The 12,058-nt window shown below is 38.7% G+C and overlaps 1 protein-coding gene across 4 annotated transcripts in view; it reads left to right on the forward strand.

Moving 5' to 3' along the window:
- esyt2b (extended synaptotagmin-like protein 2b) overlaps nucleotides 1-12,058 on the forward strand; it is a 35,005-nt gene that overhangs the window by 15,202 nt on the left and 7,745 nt on the right. Inside the window, exons 8-17 of one of the 4 annotated variants that reach the window (XM_032504105.1) lie at nucleotides 3,480-3,600; nucleotides 4,529-4,705; nucleotides 4,906-4,988; nucleotides 5,546-5,594; nucleotides 5,800-5,889; nucleotides 5,981-6,076; nucleotides 7,252-7,353; nucleotides 7,969-8,025; nucleotides 9,860-9,934; nucleotides 11,864-11,950. In XM_032504105.1, coding sequence (XP_032359996.1) covers nucleotides 3,480-3,600; nucleotides 4,529-4,705; nucleotides 4,906-4,988; nucleotides 5,546-5,594; nucleotides 5,800-5,889; nucleotides 5,981-6,076; nucleotides 7,252-7,353; nucleotides 7,969-8,025; nucleotides 9,860-9,934; nucleotides 11,864-11,950 — 937 coding nt within the window. The remainder of the gene's footprint in view (nucleotides 1-3,479; nucleotides 3,601-4,528; nucleotides 4,706-4,905; nucleotides 4,989-5,545; nucleotides 5,595-5,799; nucleotides 5,890-5,980; nucleotides 6,077-7,251; nucleotides 7,354-7,968; nucleotides 8,026-9,859; nucleotides 9,935-11,863; nucleotides 11,951-12,058) is intronic. The other 3 variants (XM_032504106.1, XM_032504107.1, XM_032504109.1) reach the window with 3 other exon arrangements.

The following is a 12,058-nucleotide window of genomic DNA, read 5'->3' on the forward strand; positions in this document are numbered from 1 at the left end:
TGTAAAGTGTCTTGAGATAACTCTTATGAATTGATACTATAAATAAAATTGAATTGAAATTGAATTGAATAGTTATTTGGGTTTATTTGGTCATTAGTTTTGTATTGCCAGACCTATCTCCACAGTGCTGCAAAAGTAAAGTCTTTCCCCTCCACATATACATTCCTGGATAGGAGAATTTTTTTTTCTTTAAACCAATCACGGTCGTCTTGGGCGGCGCTAAGCTACAGTTGCAAAATAATAAAAATAATAAAAACGTTTTATTATTATCATGGAAAGTGGTAAAAAAAAGGGAGTGGGGTGGGGGTTGCACTGTATGTGAAAGAGAAGTGGTGCAATCCCGGTCATGTGCATGTGAAGGTGGGCTTATGTATCTTGTCTCCCGAGGGAGTTTACATCCACCATTGTGATCACTGTTTACATCCTTCCTTCTGCTGATGCGCAAGGAGGTGGACTTAGAAGGCACTGCAGGACTGCTTAGATGTAAATGTAAATGCACTTTTTATATAGAGCTTTTCTGAGCTTAACGACTACTTAAAGCGGTTTTACGTACAGTAACCTTTCCCCATTCACACACATTCACACACTGTGGCTGAGGATGCCATACAAGGTGCCACCTGCTCATCTGATAAACACTCACACACATTCACACTCTGATGCACAGCCACAGCCGGAGAAACTGAGGGAGTGCTAGGTCTCATATAGGAGGAAGCTGAAGGCCAAACTGCAGCAAAACAATGTGAAGGAGATGTGGATGGGGATGAAAGAGATACGTGGGTGTGGGGATTGAAGCAGACTGCAGTCAACCAAAGTTATTATGATTCATCATGAATGTTTGTACCAAATTTCATTGAAATCTATCCAATAGTTGCTGAACCAAAGTGGACCTACATTGCCATCTCTCAGAGTCATAGAGAGCCAAAGTCACGCCCTTCTACGTCAGTGAACTACGTCTCGTCTCGTACAATTTACGTCACCTAGCTTGATTACTTAACTTGCTCGCTATCTAGCTAGCTTTGCTCTGTTCCACAACACATGTAACGTTATCTTACCTGCTGTTTTTATCCAGTGAAGTGTTTTCCACAGATAAGCAAAAGAACAAGCAAGATCCGCTGCTTTTTTGACTAACGTTACATCCCCGTTACGATACACACAGACAGCTAGACGTCATCCATGCAACTTTGAAGTGTGTGGTCTAATTATGTATTTTCACATTTTATACTTCAACAGTTTAACAATAAACTGAGACTTTCTTGACTTCCAAAATTATCTATTAAACGGATGAACATCATATGTGTAATTCATGGCTTAATTCAAATGGGATAAAAAATGATTTGCCTTTCCCCATTCACCACCGTTCTTATTTTCTGAGTTAAAGTCCCATGGCGGTCCACTCTCTATACTGCTACCAAGGCTAAAAACAGTACTATCTGCCAAAGGATAAAATAATTGTCTTTGACGCGGCTCACAGGAGAGTAAAACACGCAGTAACATACTCTACAAACTTTATATTATAAAGTTTGAGTGTGCATGTCTGCAGTCAGCACTCTTGTCCTAAAATGAATGAATTAAACTGTCCCACTTTTGTTACTTTGCGTGCACACACAAGCAGGTGCGTGGGGTGTTCCAGTGTTTACGCCAGGGGAGCTACAAAAATGCAGCAATAAGCGCTGATGCAGCAGGAATCCCTTTACACTCTCTCAGCTCTCAGCTGGAGAAAAGCTCCGTCTCTGATCACTCCCCGAACAGAGAATCATAATGCTACTAATCGGCTCACAGAGAAGAGCGGTAGCCGGTTGTTTCGTTGAAAGATAATCTGATTGATCAAATAAATGTTTCTCTTAACTCCAGACACAAACACAGCCGGCTAAATTGAATTTTTAGCTTTTTAGCTTAGTTTTTTGTCAGAGTAGATAGTGTCTGTGTTGCTTCAGTGCTATTTTAGAGCAGGAAAGGAAGTTTCTGTCTTTAAAGCAATTTCAACTGGTTCACAGTCCTGAAGGAGCCTCAGGAATTGTCGCTTGTCTATAGAAATGACTCTCATCTGTCTAAGGTTAGGACTCATCCATTACATTAGTTGCCTTTATGACAGAAATAAAATATAAGGGTGTAATTTACTGCAGGCATTTGTTTTCATTCTTGTGAATGTTTTATGCTTCATTTTCCTGTTTTATGTTGTAGTCTGTTTTCTCCCATGTCATGTCTTGTTTTACTTCCTGCCTTGTGTTTTTCCACCTTTGTGATTGTCTGCCCCACCCTGATGTTTTTCACCTGTTCATAAACCTTCATGTCACATGTCCCTCGTTTCACATTGTTTCATTACCTTGTGTACTTAGTCACTGTGTTGCCTTTGTCTGTTGTCAGATCATGTGTGTGGAACTGACAGTAACAGATTTTTCGTGCTGATTATTAATCGTTAAACAAATCCATTTAGATACTTTACTTCACACTTTTCACTTATACTTTTTATTGATTAGCGCCGCCCAGGATCGTTATTAGATTTAAAGGAATACAAACAAGCTCGATCATTTCCCAGAATAGATAAATGGTGTAGCCAGACCACACTTTAGTGGAGAAGGGTGTGTCAATGCTACTATCCTGGGCCTACTTCAACAAGACACATAGGATAGGAATTTTCTAAATGTATACCACACCAATTACATACAGGCTGTCATGTAGCGAGTTGCTACACTTTTGGACAACTAGAAAGAACATGGGAAAGGTGTATCAGGTCCTTTGTATTAGTAAATGTCTGATTTATTAGGCTAAATGCTTTATTATTTTTTATTTTGTAGAATCAGAATTAGCTTTATTGGCCAGGTTTGCGTAAACAAACAAGGAATTTGACACCTAGCCTTTGCTCTCAAAGTACAACAATCACTTAACATATAAAGAATAAAAACAGAAAGGACAGTAATAAATATAAAATATACTGTTAAGTATACAGTACAACAAAACAATAGAATTTACAAGAAATATACAATAACAATTGACAATTGAATTGAGATATTTAGCTGGTGTGTTTTCAGAGTCCTGGTATCAGTCCAGAGATAATTTCACGATCACTCCCGGTTTACAAACACCTTTGATTAGGATATCCACATCGTGATATATGGAAATGCCATGATTGCAATTTTCCAGCAGTGCTATGGCAGCTAAATGAATAAAGGGAAGCTTGGCGGTAATGCCATTTGCTGGCCTTTTTGTCATTGTTGTTGTTGTTGTCACAAAGTGTTGAATCATTAGTGGGACAGATAGACATTCAGAGGGTTTTGACTAGCAGCACCAACACGCTTGAACTGACTCCAATTGTCATATCTTCTCACATGTAAATCCGAAACGTACTGTACTACTAAGCTGAGATTGAAGGAGAGCATTTATAACTCGGCGCACCCTTACGGTCTATTAAATAATTCACTGCTTCATTCTGTTTATCTTCCCTTCCGCCCTTCTCCCAACCCTCTCTACTGTCCTTATAGTGACTTCTCTGAACATCTGATTCAAGACATTATCTACAGCTATCTGGTTTTACCCAATCGTATCACCATCCCACTGGTCGGGGATGTGGAACTGGCCAGGCTGCGCTTTCCCATGCCAAAGGTACTACTGCAGTTTGAAAATGCAATTAAACAGGTGGTTCAATATGCGTCTTCATGAGGGAATTCCTGGTTAGTAAGTGAAAGTCCTTGATAGTCCAACCTCAAGGGGCCTGTGTGATGTGTGTTTTATTATTCTTTCTGTAATAAAAGAAAGCAGTTATCAAGGTTTTGTATGTAATTCACAGCAATGAAACAGAATGAAAAAGGGCCAAAGCAGCAAAAAAGCATGTCAAGTCTTTGTTGCCAATAGCTGTCTCCATGGTAACAAAATCATCACTTTCAGCATCCTTTGTTCATGAGATATTTTGTTTAAGATATTTTAGGCTACAATTATTGTATGCCTTTGTACTCTTTTTGCTAATATTATACCAATCTGACTTCACTACACATCAGCTGATCATTTGATTATTAAATTGAAAAATTGGATAAAAAAATAAGTTAATCAAAAACAAATCACTATCACCAAACAATGTCAAATAGTCAAATGCAAGCATTTGCTGCTTTTCTCTGTTTGATACTACTACAGAAATAATTAAATATACATTAAATGAAGATAAAGTAAGTTAAAAGTACTTCATTTCAAATTCACACAAAGACAGATCTTGACATCATTGTCATCATTTCATCATGATGTACATACAACACCTGGTACCATACATTTGTATTTTTCATTTCTGGTCTCTAGTTCTTACACTCATTAACTGTAATGAATATGATGAAATGAAATGTAAATAATTAATAACCCCATTAGAAATAATGTGTTTCTACCTGACCCTAGTAATAAGCCCCAATTTTTTCTCATATTGCCTTATAGTACCCAGCAGGTAATATCACATCCTATCAAGTCAGACTCCATTGGGGCCTCAAAGTGTTAAAAGATGCTATTTTTTGTTGTTCACCTTAACGCTGTGCTCTGCATGTCTCCACAGGGAGTCCTGAGGATTCACTTCTTGGAGGCTCAGGATCTGGAAGGGAAGGATACCTTTCTGGGAGGGCTGATCAAGGGCAAGTCCGACCCGTACGGTATCCTTCAGGTCGGCAACCAGCAGTTTCAGAGCAAGACTGTGAAGGAGAGCCTCCATCCTAAATGGAACGAAGTTTACGAGGTGACAGGTTTGGGATGTTGTTTGGAGTAGGCAGCACATACTACGCATGACTATAATAGTGTAGTTTGAGTAATCTGATCACTTGTTTACAATAAAAACGAGTGTATTCTTCCAACCTGCATGACATTATTGGAAGTTATCGGTCTGTTGACTGGACATGTTTGCTTGAACAAGGATCAATTTGTTGTTGTCTTCATCAGGCTCTGGTGTATGAGCACTCAGGTCAACACCTTGAGATTGAGCTGTTTGACCAAGATCCTGACAAAGATGATTTCCTGGGAAGGTGAGTTTCTCCCATTTCCTGTCCTGCTCTATTCTTATCACACATAAGAAACAAGTTCTCAATGTGGCGGATATGTAACAGCAAGCTTGTTGTTATCTGCCAGCTATATAGGAAAGCTAAGGATCTGGTATGGCATTAGATTTTAGATTTCTTTCTATTTAAAAGGGGCAACGCACATTAATCAACATGAGCACCGAGTCCAACATGTAAATGTGGCAGATTTAGCAATGCAGGCTATTTTGCAGTCTCTAGCAGATTGATGGCTTACACATTGTGTCTTAAACCCCATGTTGTCCTAAGTGGAAGGTGAGTTGAAAGTATCTGTGCTAGTAGACATGAGTTTAAGTAAAGAAGAGGCGTTGTTCCACAGTTCCAAACCCAAGGGTAAAGTCAATTGATTTTATCCTTAAGACTGTAACACTGCACCCAGCGCTGACAACACAAAGCAGCCAATCGATAGCTGTACCCCCTCTGTTCAGTGTTCAGATTAATTAGTGTGATTTTTCTGTTTACTGTTTGCCGTGCCAATCTGAGTAATGATTTGTCATTATTCACAGCCTGATGATTGATATGACTGAGCTGTACAAAGAACAGAAGGTTGATGAGGTAAAGCATTTTTATGGCAACATTATATTACTCATTTAATTAGAATTTGTTTAGAGTTTATAGATTAGGTCCTTAAAGGAATAGTTCGATATTTGTCAGGTTTTGAGGATAATTCTTTAACCTGTCGTTACAAAAATCAATACTTTTGGTCCCTTCGATGACTTAACTTAATGATTTAACTTTGATGTTTTTTACACTGTTGCAGTGGTTTGACCTGGAAGAAGCTCCTACTGGGAAACTCCATTTAAAACTGGAGTGGCTGTCTCTGCTCTCCACTCCAGAGAAGTTGGACCAGGTACAACAACTAAAGCTTTTCACAAAGCTAAAATATTGTTTGTCATCGTTCTCTCTGTTGATTGACTTTTCTGTCTTTCTTGTCCAAACAGGGGCTGCGAAGTGTGCGTGCAGACAGGAGCCTGGCTAATGATGGACTATCGTCAGCGCTGCTTGTGGTCCATCTGGACTCAGCAAAGAATTTACCTGTAAGATACTGCAGTGTTCACTTTGTTTTGAAGGTAGCAGTGTTACTGTTCTGATGCTATAGCTTGTGGTAAAATATAGCATTAGGTATATGCAGCCTTATTGCTCTCCACCCAAAACACACACACACACACACACACACACACACTCACTCACTCACTCACTCACTCACTCGCACACACACACACTACACACACACACACAACACACCACACACACACACACACACCACATAGCAACACCAGTTCAATAAGAAGTACAAGTGTTGTATACTTGTTTAACTAAGGATTGTTACTCAGTGCGCAGCAATGCTCCACATTCCTGTTACCATATTTGCTTTGTGACACTTGATTGATTTCCTCAGTTTGCTTTCATTTTCTTTTTACATTTGGTTTACACTGCACTGTGACCTCCCGGTGAACCTAACATCCAGGGCAGGTGTTTTTAATATTTTCCCCAGTATCTTAGCTATTGCAAACTCAGCCATTAAAGGTGCTCTAAGCGATGTTGGGTGACGCTACTTCTTGTTGACGTTCAAAGTATTTTCAAACAAAACGAGACTAGCTTAACCTTCCCTCCTCCTCATCCTGTCCCCTCCCTTCTGTGCTTCCATGCACTACCCCCCCCCCCCCGACCCCCACCCCCAAATGCTTGTTGTCGGTTTTTGGCTGGATCGCTGGAACACTGTTTGTGTATGCCTAGTGGTGCTGGTTGGCACAGTTTATTTGTGTTGCCGTTTGTAGACCCTGGGCTGTCTACAGGGACCATGTCTTTTTACAGTGTGTTTTGGGGACAGGCAGCTCGCGGATAGTGAGGAGATGTTTGCTGTATGTGAAAACAAATATTGTAGCCTAAAACACTCATGACATTGCTTAGAGCACCTTTAAAAGCAACAATTATGGATTATTATAGATTTAGGCTCCAGCTCTTAACAGTTTATCAATTTTTATAATCAAGTCACTAAACCTCAGGAATTCTGTCCTATGTCAGTATTTTTGTAGCTGTTGTCTGATGAGTACCTTAAACCTCCAAAACCTTTCCAGGACTTTACAGTGTATCTAATAGGATTTGAAAGCTATCATTGGAGCAACTGTTTTAAAACCTACCTGTAACCTTATGAGCCATCTCAGTCATAACTCCATGTTTTTCTCTTTACTCTCTTTCCTCTTCACCCAAGAGTGTCTTCACAGGCAGCTTAGGCTGTGGAAACTTAAGTGAGAGGAGAGCATCTGGTCTAGTCTTTTGTGAGAGCAATACTTCAGAGTATAGAACAATATTTGTGAGTCCCCCAGTACTTTTGCATCCTGATAGTGTAAGCATTAGTGGTGTGCGATGACGTGGGTTGAACAGTAACAGGAAACTTTGAAAACTTGCATCTCAAAGCATGTGTTAGCTGCATGGTTTTATTGTTATGTCTGATGAAGAGTACCCCGAGTGCCCAATAATCAATAACATAAAGGACTCAGCTATGCCTTGATGGTAGTTTGATGCAGATTCGGCTAAATCCGATGCTTAGTTCAAGGCTAAAAAAAATATCTGCAGTACAAAGAGGTCATAATGATCTGTGTGCATTAGTCAGCCAATGTATGTGTTGCTGCACAGATACAGAAAGCCTGTAGCTTGTTAAAAAAGTGACTCAAAGTTAGCTCCTCCAAATCGTCCCTGAAGTAAACACCCTCATATCATTATTCCGACCTGAGTTTTCATTGTTAGCTCCCTGCAGTGTCAATAATATCAACCGTCCTGCTGTCTTTTATTTATCCCCCATATTATTCACATACACATATTTAAAAAAAAAAATTCTTTTTCTCATGCCTCTAAACCATACTCAACCACTCCCAATGTACTAACTATGGGTGTGATTTTCTCCCCCAAATGTCCTTATGGCTTAAAGATCAACCTGTCAGATTTCACCTATGATGGGTTGAAGCAAGCATTTAAGGCCCTGAAGGTAATGTGGGAAAAATGGTTTGCATGTACAGATCACCTCCTGTGTCTCATCTGTGTTTCCTCAAGTGCACCACCACCACCGACCTCATTGGATTGTGATGATTATCAAACAAGCAGAGTGAATTTTCCTTTTAAAACAAATGTGTATGAATGATTGCATTATAGGTTTTGTGCCTTTGTTGTGATGTGCACTCTTTTCTCCTTATTTGTAATGATACATGATTTTCCACCTTTACTAACTCATGTGATCTTGCTTGCACATTGCCCGAGTCTAAAATTGCACTTGAATATTTCAACCTGTTCTATTCTCATCTTCTTCAATCTTTATGGTTGATTGAGAAGTTGTCATTCTCCTGTCTATCCAACATTTGGGCATTTTTCTTGTATTGGAAGTGAATTGGATCAAAGGTTTTCAACAGCAATCCAGCAGAGCAACCCAGCCTGTGGTAGCTGATTATATCCACATTAGGTTGGAACTTTGTTACGGAGCAGGAACTTATGCTTGTTAGGCCAGCATTTCTGCATTTCATAGAAATGTCATTCTTCTCAGAAATCAACTGCTGCATCTCTTGCAGTATTTCCACACATGCAGTGGCACTCCCTCAGTGCAACATCAGTTTATGGTGAAACTTACTGCAGCATTGTGCGTCTGTTTTATGCAGAATTATAGGGCAACTGGAGCACAAATCTGTCAGGTTTGCTTCCAATAGTTCACTCTTTGATATCCTGACTGCAGTGCTGCTGCTACCTGTTAGAGAGGTGACAGACAAATCTCTTTGTTGTGCAGCTTTCTTTATTTTCCTCATTGTGTTAAAATGCTAATTGTTCCAGCCAAATGCTTCTTAAAGCTCTTTTAGCATCACTTGGCATCAGAATAGAGAATTAACTGAACATTTTCTGGATGTAGACATGTCTTCAATTTGTATGCACTTTGGTATAAGTCAATCAAAATGAATCAGATTGCCCAGCTTTTCTCTACATATCATGCTGTATACCTCAAAGGTTTTGATTTAGCTCTCCTTCACCAACCTTATGAAGACAAGATATACAAAAATGTGATTTAATTGCTAACAGCCAAGCCACCACAATGGAAATATATAGAAATAATCATAAATTGTGAGTTCATAGATTTGTCTCAGAGGGCTTTAAGGTATGAACAACATACAACACCCTTGTTTTGGATCAGGATAAACGCCACTAAGAGGGACATGTAGGCAATAGGTGTTGTTTATACACATTAGACAGAAGTAGCAGGTGTAGAATTGCAATATAGATTAACATGATCAAATGTTTTGGAAAAACCCAAGGCATATTTAAGTTTCTTGTGCTAAGTACCTTCTCAGTTTAAGTTGTAACATATTGAAGTGTCGGATTGTGTTAATAAGCCTGAATGTACAATGTTGAGCTTAATTCTAATGCTGGTGACAAATATTTGTCAAGTGTAATCACCCTCCTCAAGAGAAAGGATGGGCTAACGAGTGAGTTAAGAATTCCCCCCCGGCTGGTAGATATTTAGGGTATTATTATTCTGTAAGGGTTACTGAATAATGCTTTAGCTGTCAAAACCCAGCATGCTAAAATTAGAAATCAGAGGAGATAAAGCCTGGCATTCTCCTGGGTAGCCTCTCTGTCTGCAGCCCTGCTTGCCAAAGCGTGCGGTCATGTTCCTTCCCCTTTGAACTACTGGTTCTTTCACCACTGTGTGCTCCTTACAGAGTCTCCAAGAGCTACTGTTTGAGATTGGGTGTTATTATGTTGTGGTATACTGACGTGTATGCCTTGTGTGTGACACTGGGGAGAATCAGCTAACACCCCTCTTTCTGATTCCGGAATAGTGTGCAAAGAAGAGTAGCAGCGAACCCAGTCCATATGTCCAGTTTACTGTTGGACACAAAACACTTGAGAGCAAGGTGAGTCATATAGGTATCCATTATTACTAATATATGTCAGATTTTGTCCTTTCCTTTCATTATGAGAAGAAATGTTCAGTTGGCATTAGCATCTGGACAACCAAAGATTGAACACAGAAGTTATATTTAGCAGAATATTTCTAAAATTCTTACACACAAAGACATATTGAAGTCCAACACATCTTTCACATCAACACTTCTTTAACAGTCTCTCACTGGACCTTTCAGTTACAAAATGTTTCAAATCACAGGTAAATAATTTATTGTTCAAAGAACAATGCAGGCGAAGGTACAAAAGTGGCCGGCAATTATTGTAGTCAGGAACAAAGCAATAATCAGATAAACCCTGAGAAAACAAACACTAGGAATAAACACTGGAGAGAGGGACTTATGTACAACTACAATCTGGCACAGGTAAGTGGGAATGGTGAGTATTTAAGCATGGGGACTGGAGAAGCTGAAAACAAACAGGTCAAATTTATTAGAGGCAGGGACAATAATTACACAGACAAAGGAAGGAAGGCAAGTGAAGTGAATGAAGACCAACACTGGATATCAAAATAAAACAGAAAGTCCATGAAGACAAACAGAAAACATGAAACCAACTAAAACAGAAGCTTGACATAAGGACAAAACCACGGCAGTATACATCGTTGCTCTTTTCTTTTGGGTAACAGAAAATAATCTGAAAAGTAAACATAAACTTTAAAAATATGAACATATTTTAAGTCCCTGAAAACAACAACATATTCATAATGTTACAATCTTATAGATTTAGGATGTGGCCATTAGTTTGAATAATTTCAACGGTTCTGAGAAATTACGTCTTGTCCGTGAGTTCAGGATGGCGATCAGCTCAAAATATTACAATACCCATGAGTTTTGGATCTGTTGTTGCAGATGGAAACAAAACAGGGTACCATAATTACTGAGTTAATCTAAAAATTGACCCATAGTCCCAAAATTCTGTGATTAGATGTGTTGCTGAAATACACCTTGGGAGTCGTAGTTCACTTTTTTATTAAAGCACCGGATATTTTCAAAGGAAGTTGTTAATCATATTGCACTAATGATTCAACCTGTAGAATTTCATACACATCCAAGTGGTTCTCCAACTGTAACGTTACCTTTGGAGAATAATAAATGTTATTTTTGTACAGACTAGATTTGCCCAAGATACTGTAGCTGCTCTTACTTCACAACTGTATATATTAGAGTGAGTGATGTCAATCAAGCACAGTCTGTCCACGCCCACACTGTGTTTAGGAGAGGTTTAATCAGGATGACTGACTTGGCCAGTCAGAATCATTCTGCTTGGCTATGAAAACTGTTGCCCTGCTTTGTTGTTCTAAAATTAGAGGATTGTAATGTAAGAACAGAGCTATGAAATAAACACTTTAACCTCATTGTCGTTGTTCCATTTAAAATCCAATTTGCTTACAGCACCAACACTATGAAAAGCCTGTAACTGTCCTAATTTTTTATTCATGAGAACAAATCTTGTGGGGAAACTGGCTAATTAATAGTAGATTGAAAAATCAAAACAGATAATTAGAGGCTTTTGAACAACATTAGTGTATTAAGTTGAACTGTTGAAATGGCTCATATATTAAAATAAATTTATATACTTGTGAAAGGTGTGCAAAAATAAAAGATGCAAACAATTAAGGGAAAATAAGTATAACCTAAAAATATATAAAACAAATAACCAAAACATGCAGTGAAAATTAATAAAGATATTCAGTTGATGCTGACAGTATTAGGATGTTATAAGTGAGATTATCATTCTACATTCAAGTTTAAAAAAAAAGACGTTCTAATGACTATAGGTACTATTGAGAGATGTCTCCAGATGAATTGTTCTTAATTAGCTGCCCTCAAGTGTAATTGTATTTCCAACTAACAAACCACTACCTGTCTTCCACAAAGGTCCGGTATAAGAACAAGGAGCCGCTGTGGGAAGAATGTTTCTCATTCTTTGTTCACAATCCCAGGAGGCAAGAGCTTGAGCTGGAGGTAAAGCTGCCTAACCACTCATTTCAGATTGTCACAGATATAACTTGTTATTTTATTACAGTTTTTCTCGATTGTTTACACACATTTTCTGAAAGAATGCCTCATATT

The sequence above is a fragment of the Etheostoma spectabile genome, chromosome 22 (genome assembly GCF_008692095.1).
Source record: "Etheostoma spectabile isolate EspeVRDwgs_2016 chromosome 22, UIUC_Espe_1.0, whole genome shotgun sequence".
Lineage (NCBI taxonomy): Eukaryota > Metazoa > Chordata > Actinopteri > Perciformes > Percidae > Etheostoma > Etheostoma spectabile.